The 24,242-nt window shown below is 47.5% G+C and overlaps 1 protein-coding gene across 1 annotated transcript; it reads right to left on the bottom strand.

Moving 5' to 3' along the window:
* Nucleotides 1–845: 845 nt before the first annotated feature.
* Nucleotides 846–24,242, bottom strand: LOC126037099 (electroneutral sodium bicarbonate exchanger 1-like). Its single transcript, XM_049797313.1, has 13 exons — nucleotides 24,211–24,242; nucleotides 21,386–21,520; nucleotides 20,441–20,573; nucleotides 6,851–7,012; nucleotides 6,009–6,122; nucleotides 5,509–5,670; nucleotides 4,646–4,896; nucleotides 3,762–3,831; nucleotides 3,045–3,218; nucleotides 2,808–2,945; nucleotides 2,232–2,332; nucleotides 1,606–1,710; nucleotides 846–1,335 (listed from the first exon to the last, which is right to left on the bottom strand). The coding sequence occupies exons 3-12, from the start codon at nucleotides 20,468–20,470 to the stop codon at nucleotides 1,623–1,625; spliced, it is 1,290 nt and encodes a 429-aa protein (XP_049653270.1). The 5' UTR covers nucleotides 20,471–20,573; nucleotides 21,386–21,520; nucleotides 24,211–24,242; the 3' UTR covers nucleotides 846–1,335; nucleotides 1,606–1,622.

Genomic DNA, 24,242 nt, shown 5'->3' with positions numbered 1-24,242 from the left:
GCTGAGCCACCCCGCTCCTCCAGACTCTGCCATCTGCACCGCTGTGGCTGGGACCGGGCAGTGCTGCACATCCCAAAGGCCACCAAGTCACACCCGTGTCCCTGCTTTGCCGGGAGCTTCTGCGATGCGAGCGATGTTCTGGGGGCTGATCTCTTGGACTACAGCTACCCCGTCCCTGACCGGCAGCTGGCCAGGAGGGTTGTGTCCAGGGTGGAATTCCACCTCTCTGACAAGAACCTGGCCAAGGATGCTTTCCTCCTGAAACATGTCCAGAAGAACAAGATGGGCTTCGTCAGCATCAAACTGCTGACGTCCTTGAAGAAGGTAGGCAGCGCGTTGCGTTGGCCAGCCGAGGTGGGAAGTGGCCTCCATGTGGAAGACGCCTGGATGTCTGGGTGTCTGGGTGTGGTCTGGCTGTCTGCCATGGCCAAAACACTGCTGTGTTATCAACAGCTTTCTAGCTACCAGTACAGAGCACAGCACTACAAGGGCTGCTGTGGGGTAAAGGAACTCCAACTCAGCCAGATCCAATACAGAAGGAAAGTGGAGAAACAACAGAGGGAACAGCCCAGGGACACAGAGCCCCAGGTCTCATCTGGCCGCTCCTGTGACCATACGGTGTATGCAAAATCAAATACCTGAAGTGCTCCCTTAGATGCAGTTTACAGCCAGGGGACAAGAAGGTGGCAGTTCTGCATTTTGCAGCTCCCAGGCTGATGGCAGAGCCAAAGCAAAAAAAACAAACCCAAAACCAAACCAACCAAGAGAGGTAAAACTGGAGCGCAGGGAGCAAATGCTTTTCTTTCACCTTAGGCCAACTGCTTGGATGCTCTCTATGCTGCCCTGCCACAGAGGGCATCCCTCTCGTACCAGTAAGAGACATAAGAGTGAATTAAAGCCAGGACCCCAAACCAGACCAAAAACCCGGTTGTGATCAAGAAGAAAGTGGAGAATGCATCAAATATAACAGAAAATTATTTTGGACATTCCCAGTTTACATTTGAAAAAAAGAGAAAAAAAAAGAGGAGGAATTAGGTATTAAAAGAGCAGCACTGAATGATAAAGCCATAGCAGTCCCTCTACCACTACAAACCCACACCCCCACACGCACGTACGCACACAGACTGAACACCACCAAACTCCCCTTGACTGTGACGTTCACCTCAGCTTGCTGGTCTAGAGATACTGAATGCCTGAAGCACACCAAGGATAACTGAAAACATCTGCATGGCTTTAATGGGAATCCTCCAACTGAAACAAAGCACTTTCTCCCTCTGTCTGCGTTGGCACATCCCCGAGTCACGCTCTCACTCCTCTCCTTCAAAGTCAAGATTCCTAAACGTGAAAAGCGGGAGTGGGGAAAGGCGAAGGGAAGAGAAAAAGAGGGAGAGCATCATCAGTGGAAGACCTGCCAGCTGCTGCTGATTCAGCCCTGTTTGGGGGACCACCCCAGCAGAGAGGAGTTGGTTTGCATGCCACGGTCCTCACTGCCTGTTCCCAGGGACAGGCCGTTTGCTCAGCCTTGCTGGCCAAAGCGTGGGAAAAGCGTAGGTGTGCGCCGTCGCTTGCTGAGGAGCACGGTCACGATCACATGCAATCCTTTACCTTTTTCCTCCCTGGATTCAAAGGGTTTCTGTCTTCAAAGTGAGAGCCTTCCATATGGTCGTTTGTGACATTTCATCCAGGATAACAATCTCAGAAGGATCAGTCCTGCAATAAATATTTTACATAGCAATCCGTGATTATGGGAACTGATGCCACCAAGGGCATTAGCATCAGCAAGAGGAACAGCGGAGCCCCGAGAATCAAAGCTCTGCATAACCGTGGGAGGTTTTGCTGGATGAGGAGTTTTGGGAGGCAAGCCGGGGAGCTGCAGAGCAACAGCTCTGTGCAAAGGCTCTTGCTGGGGCTTAGCCCCGGTCCGGGTTCCTAAGCCACTGCTGGTACAGATCACGCCTGCAACTCCTCATGTGTTAAGTATGAGGATCTCCAGCTACCGTAAAAGCACTGATGAGGCAAGGTTTGGGGGTCAAACGCAAGTGCTGCAGCCACTCTGCTTGCGGTCAGAGCCTTGCAATCACTTCCTGCAGCCCTGCCCCCGAATTCGATTTTCCCACCAAGCTGCCTGCTGGTTTCTGTGGGATGCCCCACAAAGAGGCAAGTGGAGAAAACTCTGCCAAACACCATCAAGCTAATCTTGCCGGGGGTCCTGGCGCTTGGTGGGGCTTTACCCGTCACTGCTTTGCTTTGGGATATCCACGTTACTGGTCTTCCCCACGTTCAGCTGAACTGAACTTGCAGCAGCAGCAGCTTCCATGGCCCTCCTGGACTCCTGATGTAAAAAAGGGACAAATCACGTTCTCTGTCTTTGATCAAAGTGGAGATAAGCTGAATGCCCAGCACAAACTTAGCAGTCTGCCCTCCGCTTCTGCCCCTTGGCAGCTATAGGTATTAGTGCAGCAGGGGAGAAACCGTTCACTCCAAAGATTTCGGGGCAGGGGGATTGTGTGTTCAAAACACGATTATGAGCAAGTCTTGCCAGCAGCAGCAGCAGCATCATCTAATAATAATCATCATAATGATAATGACCTTTGTGAAAAACGACTCGTTTTAAAAATTACACCTGTATTCAAGCGTTCAGCTCACTGCTACTTGAGGAAACAAAGGTTACAAAAGTTACAGGCTATTGGGATCTATTTTGATTGAGTGCTGATCTTCCCCCAACATTTCCAGACAAGCTGTAAGAGAAACAGGCAATCTCACAGACACACGGAGATGTCCAGCCCCGAGGACACAGCAAGCCTTACCTCTTCTTCTTCTCCAGCTTCATTTCTGGCATCGTCCAACTTCTTCTTCCTTTCTGGCATAAGGTCATCCAGAAAGCTGAGCTCTCGCTTTGAGAAGCAGAAATCCATCGCTTTCCGGACAAATACGAGAGCCAAAACCTTCACGAATAAGAGGGAAGATGCGGTGAGCTCAGAGACGATGCCACCTCTCACAACAACGCTGCAAACACCCCGCTGCCGAGCGGTGGCAGCTCTTACCATCATGGGAAAGATGATGGCGGCACGGGACACCTTGATGGTCCAGAGCAGGACGAGGCAGGTCAGCTGGATCGCCGTGAAGAAATGCACCTTTCGCAAGGGCACGTGCCGCAGGTAGATAAAATCCGGCTGGTGTTTCACTGGCATCCAAAACAGCTTCAAGCGATCAAAGAACTGCGAAATAAAAGGGAAAGGTTGCCACCTTGGGACTGCGGCAAGTTGCTGGCCCTCTCGAGACGTGGAGGCACTTTGCAGCATCTCGCTTGCCGTCAGAACTCCTGGATCCCACCGCATTCCTCCTGGGAGCAGCACCCATTTTCCCTTCGCTCCATCTAGCAACCGGCTTGCCCCTGAGAGCTGTCCACCAAACGGCAACTATTCCATGCCATTCCATTATTAGCATTTCTCAGCCCACTGAATCCCCCCGCGAGGATTTCCACCAGTGGTAGAAACTGCCTTCCCTTTGCACCAAATTCCCCCGCTTTTCACGTAACCAAACACTGACCTGCCCTAAACCCTGCAACAGAGAGCGCTGAACTTGCCTGGTCCTCCCAGCCCTATCTACCTCCTGTGCCTCCACCAATCTCTTTCTTACACAAAAGAGTTTCATTGCTTGCTCTGCGAGAAGTTTTTCCCATGCCACTGCTTTTTTCCCTGCTGCTACAGAGACAAAATACCAGGGAGCCGACATGCTGCACGCTGTAAAAGAGTCTGTACCTGAATTCTTCTGAGCGATGACACACCCATGTAGAGAAAGACGCCATAAAGCACAGGCATTGGTATAAACGGGGGGGGGGGGGAAGAAAAAAAAAAGAAAGAATGCAATCGTTTCTTTTTCTGTATTGCATTTTCAGTATTACCACCCTCTTCTACAGGCACTGCCTAAAATTGCTTGAAGCTTTCCAGCTTCCATTCAGGCTTAGAGATGGGTCAGATATTAACCATTGTTTTGCCATTTTGTGCGCACGAGTGAGCTAAGGCTCTGCTTTAGGCTGAACTTGGGAGTTATCTCTCCTCAGAATAATCCTATTTTCCAGAAAGGTTGGAGGAAAATAGGCGATTTCACCCGTGCTACCCTATGCCGCATTCTCTGGCGGTAGAAGAAACACTTCTGCCTATTCTTGGGGCAACAGGCAAAGGCCACAGGCCTCCTTTTAGCCTAGAGACGAGATTACTTTGTGGGAGGAACGTGCAAGGAAGCCCACAGGGATGACCTCAGTGTGTTTAGCTCCTGGGAACGGCTGCTCCACGGCATTTGGGGAGCAAATTGCAGCCACTAAAGGGCTGCCTGTTTGAAACAGAGCAGATGTGCTCGTCTGAATATGGTCAACTGTAACCCATAAACATGGGTGGGCCTGAAAGACACCCAAAAATTCAAGCAGTTGCGTTGCTTGCTCGCCTCGAGCACACCAAATGGGGGCCTGAAGGGCTGCAAAACCTAACCGAGGCTGGTTCCCACCGTTGGTCAAGCCCCAAGGGTTGGGACCACCTCCTCCTCCTCCGCTCCACAACTAACTACTCAGGCCTGCAGAGAGGGGACTGTTTTTCTGTAACCTCCAACAAGCTCACGGTTGTTGGGTGGTTTGCATTTTCCTCTCACCTTTAACACGGAAGTGAAGAAGACAGAGCAGCCCATGAGCACAAAGATCAGCAAGCCAGTGACTCTCTGCTCTCGTATCCCCAGCAACTTGGGTTGTTCTCCTGGAGCTGAGCAGTCAGACTCTACTTTGAGGCTATTCACGTGGGTGATGGACAGGACGGTCGCAGCCACAAACCAGGGCAGCCCCATCACAGAGCACACCCCGAGCATCACGGCCACCACAAAAAGGTCCAGGTGGTACCCGCATCCTTTCTGCAGGGAGGAAAACAAGAAACAGAGCATCCCATAGCACAAGAGCAAGGATAACATCGCAAGTCAGACTCAAACCCTGCTCGAGCACAAGTCAACTTCTTCAGAATTCAAAACAAGAAATGGAAACAAGCAAGGGTGTATGCAGGCTTTGCACAAGCACCTGGCATGAAAATCTGGCAGGAGTTCAGACACAATGGATATGCAGAGCTTGTGCATTAAATACTTCTCCAAAAAACAACAAGCCACAACCCAAAAGCACCAAACCATTTTTTCCACTCACAAAGAAAACTGTACCACTTGCAAGGAAGGTGTGACTCTGAGTTATCCCTGGCAGCGCATCAAAACAATTCATTCCCCACACCTGCTGCTGCTGCCATTTTAAAACAAAAACGCAGTTCTCTATTGCTCCAAGATTAATTTGCTCCTCCAAAAGGTTGCTCATCTGAACTGCCCTGTCACTTGCTCCCTGCATCATCGTTAATCCAGGAGAGCATCCTGCCACGCAGCCTGACCTTGTCCCAAACCAATGCCTTCAGAAAGCATCGGGAATAAGAGCTTCCCCCCAGACCTGCAGCCCAGAAGGGGCTGGAGTCATCTCTCGCAGGCCCTTACCTTCAGCTTGTGCTCCTTCCTGTTCACAATAACGGCACTGATCTGCTGGTCCATGAATATCAAGATGGTGCAGAGCAGAGCTGGGACGAGCGCAGCCAACACCGTCCACCAAGGGTTGGGTCCTATGGGGTTGATGAACCACCCGCGATCGTCTCTGGTAGGCTGCAACAAAGCCCACACATCAGCATTGTCTCCCAGCCCAGGCACTCCACTGGCTTTCATTTTCCCCTCCCTCCTTGCGTCAGAGCACCTCCCAGCCCTGGCTTCATGTCCCCCTCTCCCGGGGGCTTCAGCAGTGCCAGTCTCCTCCTTGCAAGCAGCTCTAGATACTTCCCCTGTAGGTATCTAGTTTTGGGGCCATCTTCTCGTTTCCAGGAGGAAGCAAGGCACTTGGAGGTGGAAGAGGAGATGGTCACACCACCAGCATCTCCTCCAGACTCAGCCCTGCCCTGCCCCGGCATCACCTTGTGGCACCCCCACGTGCCAAAACACCCCGTTACCTTGAACGCATGGGGGACCTGGAGCTTCGGCGATGGGATCCCAACCACAAAGTCAAGGAGCACCATGATGACGATGGTGAGGAAAACAGCAAAGTCGCTCACTGTGGACCGTACCTGGGGCGAGAAACCAGAGGTGAGAGGGGCATGGCAAACAGGGCCGTAAGGTGAGATGCAAGAGTTGCAGACATCCACAACATTAAGGCTGCTTAACCAAATCCCACCACCCCTCTGAGCACATGCAGCCTGATCCCTTGCTTAGATACTGCTGCTGTGTTTGTCCCTGTGAGATCTGGGGTCAGACAATAAAAAAAAGCTTAACTAGGCCAACAAGGGTTGGTTTAAGTCAAAATCTAAAAATAATAATAATAATATTAAAAATAAGAAAACACATGTCTGCCACTACAGCTACACTCACAGCTACAATGGCAACAAGGCACTGAGGCATCCTTTAGTCCTCAAAAGGAAGCTCCTCATTCGAATCTACTTTCCACTCGAGCACATAATGCGCAGAAGGTAGGGGAAAAAAAACAAACCGAAAACCCCAACCCCCAAAACTTTGGGAAACCTGACTTCCTACTACCTGAGGAGAAGAAAAAAAATAAAAAAAAATCAAACCCCAAAAATCTTCAATCTGGGGCAGGTCACGAGGCAGGTGGGAAACGCTACGATGATTTTGCACTCATGGAAATGAGTGTGGGACATCCAAACTCTTGGAGAGCTTGGCCTGCAAGGCCAACGTTTCCCAGCTTGACCAAGGCAGGGCAAATACTGCTTAGTGCTCCAGGAAAGCCATTTTGGGAAACGAGTGCGGAGATGGACACTGGCCACCTCCTTCTACTTACTCTGGTTGGAAAGTAGCGGCTGGTTTTAAACTTCTTCAAGAAGCCTGACAGGGCAAAGGTGGCGAAGAAGAGGATGCAGCACCAGAAGAATACATCAGGGGTGTAGGGGCCGTCGCGTCCACAGGCAGGTCCTTGAAACTCCCCACGCAAATACTGACATTTCTGGAGAAACAGAGCGTCAGGACACAAAGGCAGTGCACGTGCGGCAGGGAAACCTCGCATAGCTAGGGGGTTTTGAGGATCTTGGTCCAAGATCCACGACCCTGTAACTGCTCCTGCCAATGGAGATTTATATTTAATGAGCAGCAGCAGCTGAACAAGTGACACATCGAACTACACAGCGGAGAAATGAGATGTGAGGAGACACCATACGCTAGTAACATATTACAAGAAACACTCATCCAGGTGACACTCTTCCATCAGTTGCTTGCATTCATAGCACTGTGTTTCCTTAACTGCATCTGGCTTCAGTCCTGACATCTTCCCGCAAAAAACAACATGCCAGGCTCTCCCAACCCTGTGAAGAAAACCTCATCAGCTTTCCTAACTAAAAAGTAATTCTTTTAAAAATTATTTTTAAACCTGAAAAGGACTAGGATTCACAGGACTAGCATCATTACATTCACTTCACAGTCCTCCTCAAAATGGGAGAACAAAAGATAATTGACATGACAAACGCCACAGTTACAGACGTTCCTTCCTGGGGGTGCAGTTCGCACACCTAGGAGCTCATGCATGCACGAATGGGTGATGCCAGGCAGCAGCCTTCTTACGTGCCTCTGACCTCAGGAAGAAACAGATAACATGAATACTTTTACTCCATTTGCATCCTGAGGACCAGAGATGAAGCCCAAGATTTGCCTAGATGACACAGTCAGTTCCTTTAAGGGATGAAATTGTTCGTTTGAGTTTGGCTTCAAGGACTCCCACAGCTGGCGATTAACTAAGAGGTATGCTACAGCGAGGAGCCCGACACACAGACTGCAGGACAACTCATCACGCCAGGCCTCTGAGCTTGCAGTTCTCCGCAGGGCCCGGTGCTGCCTGAGCAGGTGGATGGACTTCCCAGTTCCAGAAATACAAGCTCGTGAATCAAACCCTCCTCAAGCACGCAGGCAAAACTGGCTGCGCTTTAGCGAAGCAAACCAACAACGAGGCTTCCTATGTTTGGGTGCCTCCTGTCTGACGATGCTCTGGGCTACTTTCTCTTCCTGGCAGTAACAGGAATAAGTTGCTCTCATACCTACCAGCTTCTGACAGAGAAAGAGGATGATCTCGTTCTTGCCTGCTAGGACCAGGGGTGGCAATAACGCAGTCTGCCGAGACTGGAAGGGGATGCCTTGGAGGCGGAAACACGCGGGTGTTCATTACTCCTGGGCACTCGGAATCACGGGAGGAGATGATGCCGAAGGGCCTGATCCGATTCACAAACTGACGCACCTTAGGACTGAAAAGGCTTCTCCTTCCACTAACTTACTTTTCTCTGCAACAACAGCCTCAGGAGAGTAACTTCTCCGTAACCCTTTACACTACAGCAACTACAATACTTAATCCTAATGTACCTTACAAGAAAACTACTGCGGTCTTCTCTACTAGAGGGCCAACGCTGCTGCGCCTGTAAGGAGCGCTTTACATTTTATTAACCTTTTGAAACAACGCACTAGCTTTCCTTGCAATCGCATTACGTGGGCTTCCTGGGACTTTATATATGCACGTTCGTTTTCTCTGGCTAAATCAGATTTGGAACGCAGGGGTGGCCATCTGAAAACACTGCAAAACATTCTTTTTACATACATCAGTTCTCTGGTGAAGGCAACAACTGAGAAGGATCTTCAGCTAATGTAAAACTGCGAAGCTCAGAGGAGTCATACTCCAGCTAAAGATCTGCGCACTACTAGGCAGGAATGTCAAATTAAGCAATGCCCAACAGATACAAGTCATTGGACCTTTTCTTTTACAAGTAGGAAAGAAAGGGTACACAGAAAGATAGTGGTCTGTAGAAAATGCATGTAAATCATCAAGATTTCCAAGGATTACTCGAATCGCTTCCTGGAGAGGCCAAAACAAGAAAGGAAGGAAGAATATTAACAAGATAGCCACAATCCCACTGCCAAGTACAGTTTTCAGGCTTGGGAAAAAAAAAATAACATTACAGTTTGCAGGAGTCATGGAAGAGCAGGTTCCAGATATTTTGCTTTTCCTCCTCCCCTTCTTCCCCCTGGTCCCTCCCATCACCTTAGAGCACGCTGCCCTAACAGATTCACAGAAACTGAAGTGAATGAATATCTTAACCCTGAATTAACATAGAAGCAATACTATGGAGAGTGGAGGTGTGCTTTTAAATTTAACAAGTTCTACATTTAAGAAGCCTCCTCCTTGCCAGCACAACACATGCAAGTATTGACCTGTTTCAAAAATAAACATATTCCCCTTTTTCGGAATATTGACCCAATTCAGTTACAAAGGAACTGTAATTCAGCCCCAACAAACTCCTGCTTTATAAACGGGAAACTTTTTCTAGGAATACCTTTTGTTGGGAAGTGGCTTGCTGAAAAAGGACATGGGCCTGTGGAAAAGTTGTGCGAGCAGAGTTCTGTGTGAAAGAATGTCAGTTTGAGCAACAAGACTAGGCCTTGGCTGAAAATAGCTGGCTTTACTGATATTGGGAGAAAAACAACAGCTGGTCTCGCTGTTATCAGGAGAAAGACAGGGACGGTGTGACCTTGGCATAACTTCACAAGTAACTTTTGAAGAAGTTCTCATGAGAAAGTTACTGAACACGCGTAGCTGCCAACCACAAGTGGGTGTGTTTTAGTAATGAATAAACATTAGCAATGTACCAATCATATTAGGACTAGTAGGCATAATTATCGCAAACTGTATAAATATGAGCTATCCGTGCAAATAAAGTTGAATCACTTCTATCACTCATATTGGGTCGACTTATGTGCATTCCTCCGCCGCTCCAACAAATGGCGCCCGAACGGGGACCGAAGAAAGGGGAATTGGAGCGACGGACACTGAGAAGCACCAGTAGCAGCGACCGGGGGGCAAAAGATTAACCGAACGCTGATCGTCTTGGTTGGTGTGTTAACTCTCGTGCCTGGACCGTCCAAAAGGGGTTCGCCGTCAGTGAGGGCTACTGGAAAAAGGCTGCAAAGACTTTTTAACCGAGGTGCCTTAATCAAGGTAGCACCCAGGAGTACCAAGAAGCCGGCCAGCAATGGATCAAGAGGTAGCCCTAAAATTATTACAGTGCTTTTTAGAAAAGCGGGGAGTAAACTGCATTAAGCAAATTTCGGGGTTAGTCACGCTGGGTCGCGTTAAGGGATGCTTTAAGAATCCGGATTTATTATTTAAGGAGAGTGAATGGCGTACATTAGGAGACGTATTATGGGATATGGTAACTGATGATGATAAATCAGCTAAAAAACTAATGAAGCAAGGACAGAAACCTTTCAATTAGTGTGGGTACAGCTTTTGAGCTTAGTACCTGGAATGCTATCGGAACCTCCCTATGGGACGAAATTAGTGACGGGTCTAAAGAAGTTAAAGATCTTGTAACTTTATGGAAATTGATTAAGACAACTCTAAGAAATGAAAGCAGATCGTAAAGCGTCTGCGTCTGCTTTTGCTGCTCTCTCTCTCCAACCGCAAGCGAAAGGGAAAAGCGGGGAGAAAAACATAATGCAGCGAGAGAGACTTTTTGGAGCTTGTTCGCCTACTCTCGTGCCCTTGACTTCTGCTCCACTCCCTGGGACTGCCGATATTAATCGGCCATCCGACAGTTCCCAAGCCTCCCTAACCGTACGATTAAAGGAAACCCTACAGAATCAGGGAGTGAGTAAAAATCTGCCTACGAAAAACCAGCCCTCAGATACCACCGTTCAACATGAACAAATTATACCTAGCATACACCCTGATTCAAATAATGCAAACAAGGACTTGGCTACTCTGATAATAGAACAAAAAGAGACAATGTTAGAATTGTTAAAGGAAATGGGGAAAAGAGACGGGGAAACCAACCGCACCCGTGACAGACGCGGAGCCGCCTGTAATAGCCGCTGCAGAAGAAAGGCAGAGACATTGGAGGGGTGTAATAACAGATGCCATTATAGAAGGGACTATGCTCTAAGCATTCCCAAGTTATTGCATCAAATGGACAGAAAAAATGGGAGGTGTTTGACTGGAAGGTCATTGAGAAATTAAGGAATGCTGTGAGTCAGTACGGAATCAAATCTGCGTTAACTCACCAAATACTGCAATTCATTTTTTCTGCTGATACGCTGATACCTCAAGATATTAAACAGCTAGCACAGTTGATTTTGACACCCGCCCGAATGTTAGTGTTTTTCTGGCAGTGGGAGAAGCTCTGTGATAGGGAACAAGCAACATCACGACAACAAACAGATCCCCTATGGGGAGTAACCATGCAGATGCCGATGGGTGCTGGACCCTTCGCATCAGGGAACGCTCAGTTACAATGTGTCACTGAGGTTCATCATCTATCACAGATCTTGGCGTATCAAGCTTTTCTTACCGTACCAGACAATATGTACAGCCATGCTTTTACCCAGGTGAAACAGGAGAATACAATTTATGACCACCCTGACATGAACGAGGGCATGAAAGAAAACACGTTCAAAATACTCGCTTTTGAAAATGCTACTGAAAAGACACGCAAAGCATTGTGTAATTTGCCGAAAAATGCAGACATCGTTGATATGATAGAATACACGGATCGATCAGTGGACTCACAGAAAGTAGCCTATGCTGCCACAGCTCTCCAAGGAGCTACAAAGAAACACAAGGCCAGTAAGACACCCTTGGTCAAGTGTTCTAACTGTGGCAAACGTGGACACATTAGGAGCAAATGTACAGGTACTGTTAACAGTAAGTGCTGCAACAAGTGTAAGAAAGATAACCATACCACCAAGAATACAGGAAGAAGGGAAACTTTACACCGACCGCGAAGGCCCCTCGCGCGACGACACAAATGCAAGGGGCTTGAGCTGCCAGCCCTCAGGCAGCCTCGCAACCACCAGATCCGCCACCGCAGGAAGCTCCAGAGTGGATGTGGAAACCGCAGTCAACATAAAGGGACCATTGGGGTTTGGACTTAGTGCATTTTTAATGGGGCAATCTTCAACAGCTCTAGAAGGAATTCTGGTGCTCCCAGGGCTTATTGATGCAGATTATTGTGGGACTGTGAAAATTATGATTCATGTTTTAATCCTTCCTGTTTCTATTCCTAAAGGTACCAGAATAGCACAATTAGTTCCATTCAGGTCGTGTGTTCCGAACACAGGTGAAGTACAACGTGGAGATGGTGGATTCGGCTCCCCAGGGAAACCGCAGGTATACTTTGCCATGGACACAACAAGAGGTAAACCAGAAAAGGTAGTGCAATTGGAAGGGCCCGATGGAGTTGTTGTCAAGAAACCGATGACAATCAATACAGGTGCTGATGTTATGATTATTTCACAATGCATTTGGCCTCCATCATGGCCATCGATCAATCCAAACTTTGGTATTGCAGGGATAGGGGGCACACAAGCCACCTTAGTAAGTCAGCTACCAATTACATTTGTGTTCCCCGATGGTGAACACATTACGACGTGTCCGTATGTCATGACTACCCCAACTGAATTGTTTGGCCTCGTAGGCCATGATTTATTGAGCCAAATGAAGGCAATGTTAGTGACGCATCCTTTTTAGGAGCGGTCACTGAGGGGTAGCCGATTCTGAAAATTAACTGGAAAACAGATGAACCTGTTTGGATTGATCAGTAGCTGCTAAATTCTGAAAGGCTACTAAAAATACAAGGGTTAGTTGAGGACCAGTTGAGAGCGGGACAAGTTGTTCCTTCTACTAGTCCATGGAATACATCAATATTTACCATTCCCAAGAAAAGTGGGAAGCGGAGACTGTTACATGATCTCAGAGCTGTGAATGTGGTGATGCACAGTATGGGAGCCCTGCAGCCAGGTTTGCCATCTCCAGTTATGCTTCCAGAAGAATGGGATTTGTTAATTATAAATCTAAAAGATTGCACCCAGATGGCGCTGAACGGTTCGCCTTTTCGGTACCATCGATTAACAAGGCAGAACCCTATAAGAGATACCATTGGGTCGTGTTACCGCAATGAATGCGCAATTCCCCCACGATGCGTCAGGTGTATGTGGCCTGGGCATCAGAGCCTGTAAGAAAGCAGTTACCTCAGTAACTTGCCACAGGATGAGATTTTAACTCAATTGCAGGACATCTTAAGCCATCGCGGAGTAATAATCACTCCTGAAAAGGTGCAAAAGGCAGCACCTTGGAAGTATTTGGGGTGGCACATAAATGCTAGCAATGTTAAACCTCAGAAGGTTCAAATAACATGAGAAATTTCAATGTTACATGATGTCCAGAAGCTTGTGGGAGATATCCAGTGGGTGCGGAATCTTTGCGGTATCACTAATGGCAATATGACCCCTCTGGTAGAACTCTTGGGTATGAGAACACTGTGCAGATGAGAAACGGGAAATGACAGAGCTGACCAATTGGTTGCAGCGCCACGGGAGCCTCCTCCAGGGAATCGTTTTCAACAAAGCACGGCAATCGCATGCGTTCTTGCACCAACCCGCTAGGGATGTTAGCAAAGCAATTTGACTTACCACTTACTGATGCCCAAGGTATCGTTAAAGCATGCCCTGATTGTCAAAAGGAAGGGCTCGGCTTGGGCTGTGGGGTTAACCGACGAGGTCTTTTGCCATTGCAGTTGTGGCAAATGGATTTCACCCATGTCATGTGGTTTGGTGCAAAGCATTCTGTGCATGTGTGTATTGATACCTATCCTGCTGCCATGTGGGCCACGGCACGAACTGGAGAAAAGGCCTTACATATTGAATGACATCTTCACGCTTCTTTTGCAGTACTGGGTGTGCCTCAAGAAATTAAGATGGACAACGGCCCAGCCTATGGTTCTACACGATTTGCTCGATTTTGTAATTTGTGGGGAATTCACCACGGTACCGGTATTCCACATCTTCCCACAGGACAGGCTATTGTCGAATGGGCCAACCAAACCCTAAAAGAACATGCTGCAAAAACAAAAAGGGGGAACCCAGGGCTTACTCCCAGAGGAACGATTGGCCAAAGACTGATTTGTGCTAAATTATCTTAGATTGACAGGTGATCACAAAGACCCACCAATGGTAGTGCATCATGTTCTTTTACAGGCAGAAAGGACGCAACAAAGTACAGGAATCATGGTAATGTCTAAGGACCCAGAATCCAGGAAATGGTGCAGATCAGCAGAAGTAAAACTTACTGGGAGATCCTTGCTAAGTGGGACAAGCCATGGCTTCGCACTGATGCTGGACCCGGAATTGTTCCAATGGCGACTGGCACGGCACCGGCAGGTGCTGGAGCCACTGATCTGACAGATTCTAACTAATAGAGTATTACTAGTGGACACGGAGTCCTTCAGAGAGGTTTTCAGAACAGCGTGCCTTATTGTATATAGAACCTGCTTTAGGTAAAAAGTGTGTAAAGCATAATTTGATTAAACATAGTGTGATTACGGGAAGACAGTGTGGGGTAAAAGTTAGTTAAAGCCAAAATTAGGGGTAAGGTCTATTTCCATTATTAACCTGGGAACGAGGTTGATTGTGTTTCCACAGATACAGGCCCACGATGGACTCCTGTTCGATTTGCATGACCATCATCATCTGGAGCATCATAGATGATGTGGCAATATGAATACTACCTCAGCCAAAAACTAATGTATAGGTCACCTTGGCTAACATAACAGGTCAAGATTCTCTGTGCATCGCAACTGTATCGTAAAGCCCATGAACCAATAGACAAGATGGCTATGACTCGTGCAGCGCGCCTGGCCAGCGAGCGCATGCGTCATAGATTGCAACCGAGGCGGACTTTTGGCACCCGCTGGCCACGTGTGCTAAAACCCGTTCCTCTGCAAATGTATAAATACCGGGATTTTCCGAAGAGCATCGGGCTGGTGTACAGTGAGGCCATCGTTGCCTCTGTGGGGACACCCACGGAAAGCTGGCACCTACCGATTGCTGGGCTGAGTTCGTGGAGCAAGATGGCACAAGAATGTATAGATGGTTCATTTTCCTCATGGTCTGGGTCATTAGGGGTAACGGGTTGGCTCAAAGAATTATGGGCATTATTGTAGTTACTGTGATTTTAACTATTGTAATAGTTTTACCTTGTTCAGCTTATTAAGGAAAATGGCATCCCAAGTTATTAAGCAAGCCTGGATTGCTCAAAAACAAAAAGAGGGAGAAAGATTTAAACGGAGACCTACAGTGGATTCAACCTTGTTGTGGTATTACAAATACAGACTTACAGCCGCTGCTGGATTTATTGTGGGGCAGCGGTACCTTAACTTCTACAAGACAACTAAGTGCACCGGGATGGCAAGCCTTGGCAGCAATTGGACAAAAAAACACCAAAAACAAAAAACAAAAAAACACAACAAAAAAACCCCATCACATCATCCATGTCTGGCAGATACGTTCCTGATTTACCCATAAATTTGAAACCTTATGCTGAGATTGATAGGGAACACACTGACTGTAGTAAGCAGCATGACAGTGACACCGGTGATTGATCCACATCGGTTAACACCATGGGACAGTAAGAATGTTTGGGTGTCACTAGCTAAAGCTATTAATCAAACCTCTTTTTGTGTGCTTATGTATTTTATTAGGTATAATGTTGTTTTTACTGTGTTTAATTAATTGTGTTCACAGATCTTTGCAAAGGGCAATACAGCAGGTGTTAAAATTTTACCTCAATCTATATACAAACAAATAGATTGGCTGAAGAAACATACACAAAGATCCAGCAAGAAACTAGTTGGTTTGATGGAGTGTTACAATCAATATTCGGCGGGATAACACTATGGGTAATGTCATTGATTAAGGAAGCCTTATGATGGTTGGGTATATTGATATTAATCTGTGTAATAGTTAGAATTCCGTATGGGTGCATGATAAAAGGAGTCTCAAAGCTGACACACCAAGCTCTACTCGCACAAAAAGAAAAAGGGGGAATTGTTGGGAATTGGCTTCATGAAAAAGGACATGGGTCTATAGAAAAGCTGTGCGAGCAGAGTTCTGTGTGAAAGAATGTCAGTTTGAGCAGCAAGACTAGGCCTTGGCCGAAAATAGCTGGCTTTGCTGATATCAGGAGAAAAACAGGGACAGTGTGACCTTGGCATAACTTCATAAGTAACTTTTGAAGAAGTTCCCATGAGAAAGCTACGAACATGCGTAGCTGCAAATCACAAGTGGGTGTGTTTTAGTAATGAATAAACATTAGCAATTTGCCATTGTTGTCCAGGCCCATTGCCTTTTCCAGTCTGGCCCATTTCCAGCTTGGGGGTGCTCTTAGGATTAGTCTGGAGGCAAAGATCACACTGTTGTGCGATCACACTGCCTCACCGTGGCGTATAAATTCCTAGCCACAATTTCTCCTATCAGATGATTATACAGGGCTTCTGTTCCCCAATGTCTTTTCCTATGTTCCTCCCCTATCAAATGCCATAATAAGCAAGAGGGAATGATTAGCTTTCCCTGTGGGGTATGAGCCCACCCCTCTTCATTATATGACCCTTCTAAACCTGTAATGAGCTTTTGATCTTCCTTAGTGTATACTGGCTTACCTTCTAGGGAAATCCACCTATCAGGAATTAAGGCCCCTTCTGTTTTTACCTGTGTTTTGGCCACTTGTTTTGCCTCTCTGTCCGCCAGCTCGTTCCCTTTTTCCAAATCTGAGCTCGCTTTCTGGTGTGCCTTAATATGCATAATTGCTACTTTCTTAGGGAGCTGGACAGCTTCCAGTAACTTCAGAATTTCTTCTGCGTGTTTGATATTTTTCCCTTGAGAACTCACTAGTCCTCTCTCCTTCCAAATTGCTCCACGTGCGTGTACAACTCCAAAGGCATATTTTGAGTCTGTATAAATGTTCACAACTTTGCCCTGGGCCAATTCCAGGGCGCGGGTTAGAGCAATTATTTCTGCCTTCTGTGCGGAGGTGTTCCTGGGCAAAGCCCCCGATTCTATTACCTCTTGGCTGGCAGTGACGGCGTATCCCGCGTGTCGATTACTGTTTAGGACGTAACTGCTTCCGTCTGTGAAGCGAGTTTCCCCGTTTTCCATGGGGCCGTCTTTCACGTCTGGGCAACTGGCGTACGTTGCTTCGATGGTTTCCAAACGGTCACGATGTACCGGTTCTCCTGTGTTCCTGCTGAGAAAAGAAGCTGGGTTGACAGTGTTAGCGACTACAATCTCCACGTCATCCCGCGCTACCAATATAGCTTGATATCTCAGGAATCTTTGTGGAGAGAGCCAGTGTCCGCCTTTTGCTTCCGGTACTGCTGATACTGCGTGAGACACCAGAACAGTCATCTTCTGGCCCAGAGTAAACTTTCGGGCTTCCTGTGTATTTAGTATCACAGCCGCAACCGCCCGCAGGCATCCAGGCCAACCTTTTGCAGTCGTGTCTAACTGCTTAGAGAGGTAGGCAACTGCCCATCGATACGGGCCCAGGTTTTGTGCTAATATTCCCAGAGCAATGCCCTGCTTCTCATGGGAGTAAAGAAGAAACAGCTTACTCACATCTGGGAGTCCTAAGGCCAGGGCCGACATCAAAGCCTTTTTCGGTAGCTCAAAGGCTCGTTCGGTCTCCTTATTCCACTCAAGGTGTTTCTGCTTAGTGGCTGTCAACGCATACAGTGGTTTAACAAGCAATCCGTAATTATAGATCCACAATCGGCACCACCCTGTCATTCCCAGAAAAGTCCATAACTCTTCTACTGTCTGAGGTCTCCCAGTTTGACATATTGCCTCTTTACAGGCCTGTCCCAAAGGTCTTTGTCCCGCACTAATTTCATAGCCCAAATAATTCACTTTGCCTTGCATTACCTGTGCCTTTTTCTTGGATACCCGGTACCCCTGAAGTCCCAGGAAATTCAACAGACTCGCCGCCCACGTCGTACAATCTTTCTCTGTTTTGGTGGCGATCGGGATATCATCCACATACTGCAACAGCTTCCCCTCCTCAGACGGGGTTTCCCAGGATTCCAAGTCTTTCGCAAACCGATTGCCAAAAACGGTAGGCCTATTCTTAAATCCTTGTGGCAAGGCCGTCCAAGTGAGCTGGGTCTTTCGACCGCTCTTGGGCTTTTCCCATTCAAATGTGAGTAAGTTTTGCCTGGCTTCATGGAGAGGGAGGCAAACGAAAGCATCCTTCAAATCTAAAACACTAAACCAAGTCAATTCAGGTGTTAGTACGGTTAACAGGGTCTATGGGTTCGCCGCTACCGGGTAAAGATCTTCAGTTATCTTATTCACCGCCCATAAGTCTTGGACCACCCAATATGACCCATCGGGCTTCCGAACAGGTAATATAGGGGGATTGAATTCAGACTCACACTCTTTTAATAGTCCCAACTGCAAAAATTTTTCTATCACCGGCCGGATTCCTTCTCTGTCTTTCTTCTTTAGGGGATATTGTTTAATTCTTACCAGCTTTTGGCCTTCCTTGATCCTAACTTCAACAGGTGGAACACTTTTCGCTCTTCCAGGTGCATCGGTAGCCCATACCCCCGGGTACACTTGCTTTAAGATGTCCTCATTAATGATTCCTTCTAGGGGGAGACTGGTTAAGGTTAGGCTCAATATTTGAATATTTTGCTGATCTTTTACCTCCAGAGTAATTTCTCCCTTCTTGAATACAATTTTTGCTCCCAATGGTTCCAACAAGTCCCTTCCCAAAAGGGCCTTTGGGGAGTTCGGCATATATAAAAATTTATGAATGCCCCACTGTTTTCCTAATTTATATTCTAAAGGTTTACAAAACTATGCCTTTTCACTTTGGCCAGTCGCTCCTTTCACCGTGACATAATCATTCCCCGGGGCATCAAAGCCTGATTCAAAACCGAGTATGTTGCTCCTGTATCTACCAAAAATTCTACCTCTTGTTCTGTTTTCCCTAGCTTAATTATAACCAGTGGATCCGCTAGGGTAGATTCCCCAGGTTCTCGTCAGTCTCCCTTCACAGAGGCTACTGTTCTTCCTGTTTGAGCCCTCTGATGCTCCTTGTTCCCTGGGCATTCCCTCTACCAATGACTGAATTTCTTACACAAAGCGCATTGATCCTTGCCCAGTCGGGGCAAGTCTCGTCTAGGCCCTCTTCCCCTTTCTTCCCGAATAACAGCCATTAATTTCCTTTGTCCTTGCCTATATCCTTCTTCTCTGTTACTAAACACCCTCCGTGCTTTTGTGGTACAGAACAGAGATGTAGCAAGAAAGGAAAAAAAAGAAGGGAGGGAGAACAAAGGGAGAGAGACACAAAGACTGGAAGAAGGACAAAGGGATGGCAGAAGAAAAAAATAGTGATAGGCTACAGGACAGAGATGGAGGAGTTCCAAAAAGACACAGGGAGCATGACAGAACGAGAGTGAGAAACACGGGACAGAGCAGGACAGCACTGGAGGAAAAAACAACTGTGATTGATAGGCTGCGAGAGAGACATGGAGGAAGAGAGAAAAGAGAAGGGACAGCTAGCTGGAGAGGGGGATACAGTTAGAAAGGATGGAAGAGGGAAGGGAACAGAGAGAAATACAGAAAAGATGGCAAGAGGAAGCAAGGCAGAGGGACAGCAATAGAAGAAACAAGGGACAGGGATCTGGACAGATGAAGAAAAAAGCAGGAGAAACATACAACATGATACGATGGGACAGAAAGTAACACAGAGCGTCAGATGATAATAATGACAAGAGATAGAGAGAGACTATGAAAAGCACAGGAGGTTGGAGAGAGAGAGAAGACATGAATGAAAAGAGTAGAGAGCACCACAAAGGGTCAGGGAAAGAGAAGGACAACAGAATAAAAAAACCCCTCACATATTACACACATGTTATCCACTCATCAAGCCCATTTCAGAGTTACACAGTACCTCAGCCCCTTTAAGAAAAGTAACACATGCGCCCGAGCCCATTTCGGTGCCGCACCACGCCCGAGCCCATTTCACGGTTCTCTACCTACAGCTCCAATTTCAAAGTTCTGCAATCACTAGAGGAAGGAATGCACCCCCTTTCCATTAACCCAGCAGCAGCTACATTTACCTCAAGGTATCTACAACTCGCCCTTGGATGCCTAATTCCAACAGACACTTTCACTTACTTCAACAGCTAAGTTTACCTATGGGCACTAAACGCCCATGCTTCCCTCTACGCTTCCCTTTGTGATTGCCATTAGTACTGTAATTCCCACAAGGACACATAATTACCTGTCTTTTTTACATTTTATTTTTAGTGCTTCATTTGGTCCATTACTCATTCCACATAGATTCAGCTATGTCAGTATTTCAATCCAATTCTACAATGTACTTTTTCTACAATATATAGAAAAGCCTCACTCGTCAAATATTTGACACTATTAGATTTAGTCCTCTTTTAATCACTATTTTTACAAATACATGTAAACTCCAAAAATTTAGCATTACCTGAAGAAGAAATGCCACTATTTAGTACCTGCAATGCTCTACGGAGTGGTCTTTTCCACATACCTCGCTCCCATTACATACATCGCTGCACATCCAGAAGTTTTACTCCCTGAGGTGACATTACCGCCATGATCCCTGTTCCCGGGCACCAAACGAGTGACCTCCAATCATCTTGACAGACCGTCCACTTCCACACCTCGACACAAAACCAGAAATTGAAAAATATCATTACATCACAAGCTACAAAGAGCAACCAAATATTTTACAAACCCACCACAGACAAATACAGTTACACTCACGCACTTCACAACCCTGGCCTACTCCATGCTGGCCATCTAGTCCAACTCCCCCCACAAAATCCTCAACTGTCTTCCAAAGACCATCCACCAAACAACATATCTCTCTGTGCTGACTGGCAATTACCAGGTTCCAGGGGAGCGCTCCACAGGAACACCGTTCCCGGGAGCCTTGGTAAAAAAAAAAAAAAAAAAAAAAAAACAAACAAAAAAATTGCCCTGCCTTTGAAAACCCAGGCCCGAGGCAGACCCCAGTCCAAACATTGGCGATCAACATTGCCTCATGGAGCAGCTGGGACCAGGGAAAAGAAAAAATAAATGGGGCAGGGGAGGACACACCAAAAACCAACCCAATATCCCAGCTGGGGTTTTTTATTCTAAGTTTGGGGTTTTTTTCCTAATTCCCTGAAAAACATCTCAACTCTACATCCAACCTGAAAGGAAAAAAAAAACAAAAAGGCTTAACCACAGAACCCTACAAGGTTAGAGACATTCACAACACACCACTCGTTCAGATCACATGAACGCCAGCCCTCACTCTCAACTCATCCATCATACCGCCCACAGGCCTCAAGAGGCCGTCACCCCGTCTGCAGCAGCAGGGGCCTCAAAAAAGCACCCTACCTGCAAAAACCCAGGCCCCAGCCCAACCTCCTTCCAACCAACCTCCCCACAAACTGCCCTTCTGTTACACCAACATTTCAACACGCACCATCATCTCCACCATCCGTGCATTTTCAACCCGATAATTAGCTTTCACAGTGCCACGTGTCACAGTCGAACCTCCGTAGCGCCATGTCACCTAAACGCAAGGTTCTTTCAAGCACCTCTCGTGCCCTGTCATCACCTGCAAAAACAACACACAAAGCTTGTCAACAGACACTTCATCCTCGAGAGAGAAGTCCTCCACCACTCCCCTACCCTGCTTCCCACCTATTCCAAAAATAACACAGCCTCACAGCCAGTGTCCTCCATGACACTTGAAAAAACCAGAGCATCACAAACACAGAGCTGTCCCAAAGTTACCGATCGCTCCAAGACCCATCACGCTGCTACTTAGACCTCAAGGCCTTGACCATTTCTAGAGACTTGCCACAAAGCATCTGCATAAACAAGATGAACACCATTGCCCAGTTCCTGCCTTACTCAATGCTAGTTCACAGTCCAATTGCGATCCCCTCAACTCTGCATGCAAAGAGCCCGAAGTCATTAAACCTTCTACGCTGCCTCTACAATGCCATACAAGACACACACAAACATAGAGCCATGTAATTCACATGCAAATGTAATGCCATACAAGGCAGTACTCTTACCTCAGTCAAGGCAAAACAACTCAGAGCCTTGCCATACCAGACAAAACAGAACAGGGCCAATGCAAGAGACTCTCACGTGACAGTCAATACAAGTACAGACCAAAACAATACAAAACCAATACAGAACCATAGAAGGCAAGGCAGTCTCAGGTGGCAATCCATACAAGTACAGAGCACTGCAATACAAAACACAATGCAGGGCCAGGCAATGCGAGACGGTCTCACATGACAGTCGATACAAATACACAACAAAACACCACAGGGCAAAGGCAAATACAGACCAATACAATGCAAGAAAACTGCAAAACACAGCAAAGCAAAGCAGTCTCATAGAGCCACCGGATGCATCTTCCTTCAGAGTCCACTCACGGACTCAACTCCTTACAGTGCTCTGCTGCCTTCCCCCATCGCTCTGTGGGACACATCCTGTCCCTCCACATCTGAAAAAAAAAAAAACCCCAAACATATTGAATGAGTCACCTGGATGCAGAGCAAGAGCTTCACAACTCCAGAGGTCTTGATTCCATCTACAAAGACCATCTGGAATGCAGCTACAGCCTGTCATTTTAAAAACAACAACAACAAAAAAAAACAACACACAACCAAAAAACAAACAAAAAAAACAACAAAAAAACCCAACACACACACCCCCCTGCCCACTGTAGGGTTCAATTATATGGAACTTAGTTACTGGCCCTGAAAGTAGCTCATGGTCGCAAGAGAGTTCCAGACACCTTTGAAGGCTCTGAACAGAACAAACAAGAAGACAGAAGAAGAAAGATCCCAATTAGAAAAACACAGGTGCACATTCCACGATAAAGGGAACTTGGCACAACCGACCTCAATTCAGGGGCTTATCTCGACCAGTTGGACTAAGACAAGTTTTGCATGCTCTAACATAGCCAATTATATCCTGTGTGTATGCACGTGTACAGAGCGAGTATAACTAACTGTATCTTATGTTTCTACGCGTGGACAGTATCGATGTAACCAATCACCGCTTACGCTTGTGCGCGTGGACACCACATGCTTGCGTGCAGCAGCCAATCAAAGCTTCTAAACAACTTAGAGAGTTGTGTAAGAATGATCAGCTAAGCTCAATAAAGGGGCGACTTTGATCATCATACTGGTGTTCTATCATCCGGGCCCCGCACGGAGTAACCCTAAACCCTACACCCCACCAACCAAAAAAACCCAGGGCCAAACTTGGAGCCCATCACGTGCAAGTCTTAACACCTTAGAGACTCAAATCCGCTTCACTGCCCCTCAACAACCCCTGCCACACGGCTCCAATTGTCTCCGTGAAACACTATCGGCACGGCTGTCCGCGCAGGCCGCTGATGGCTACTCGAGCCGAGATGACTGTACAACCCTCGCCTAAACGGTCTAGGCACATCAACGTTTCACCCGTAGACTCTTATCGCTGTTCCACCTACCCCTGACTCCACACCCCCCCAGGCAGAGCAGCTCCAAGCCAAGCACACCGTGTGCAGAACGTCACCACGTGGAACGCCACCAACGAGGTGATTCAACGAGAGAGAAAACTCTCAGCAAGAAGAATGACCCCCGGACGGGAGGCGCCGTCGGGCAAGATGACCTACGGGGCCGCAACCGCGAGGCCAGGAGGCTCCACAGCAGACCCAGAGGAGTCAAACGGAGCGGCCCGTTACAAGACAGCACTGTCAAAACCCAGACGACAGATGCGCCAGAAGCCTGGCGTCGAGACCTAAGGATGTCAGGATGCGGGGAAGAAGTCCCACTCCGAGAAAACGGACGGCTAGAGAGCAGAGCTGCCGATGCAGGCTGAAAAAATGCTGCCATAGAGCACTGACCGGAACCCGCCAAGACCGATCCATGCTTTAGAGCTCCGAGCGCAAGAAAAGAAGCACCCGATTGGCACCGGGCCAATGAGTAAGAGCATTCAAAACCCTAGGGACAGCACCCGAAGCGCATGCCTCGCTCCTCTGGCGCAAAGCGCGACAAGGACATCGAGACCCGAGGAAGGTCTAAGCGCACAAGACAGACTACACAAACTACACGCCACCGCGGACACGGGCTGGAACTGCCCTGCCCGGCACACACGGGTCTCGTGCTGAAAAGCAACCCGCTCCCTTCTCCTGCGCAAAGGCGACTGCTTTGGGACAGCCCTCTCTCCTGCGCTAACTTTAAAACTCCTCCCTGCTATTCCCAGCTTTGTCCCTTCCTCTCAGCCTGGTCCCTCAACTTAGCTTTCAGAGGGCTGAGGGTCCAAATCCA

Source organism: Accipiter gentilis, unplaced genomic scaffold, assembly GCF_929443795.1.
Source record: "Accipiter gentilis unplaced genomic scaffold, bAccGen1.1, whole genome shotgun sequence".
Classification (NCBI taxonomy): domain Eukaryota; kingdom Metazoa; phylum Chordata; class Aves; order Accipitriformes; family Accipitridae; genus Astur; species Astur gentilis.
The sequence above is the reverse complement of the archived record's forward strand: the minus strand, read 5'-3'. Positions and strand labels throughout refer to the sequence as shown.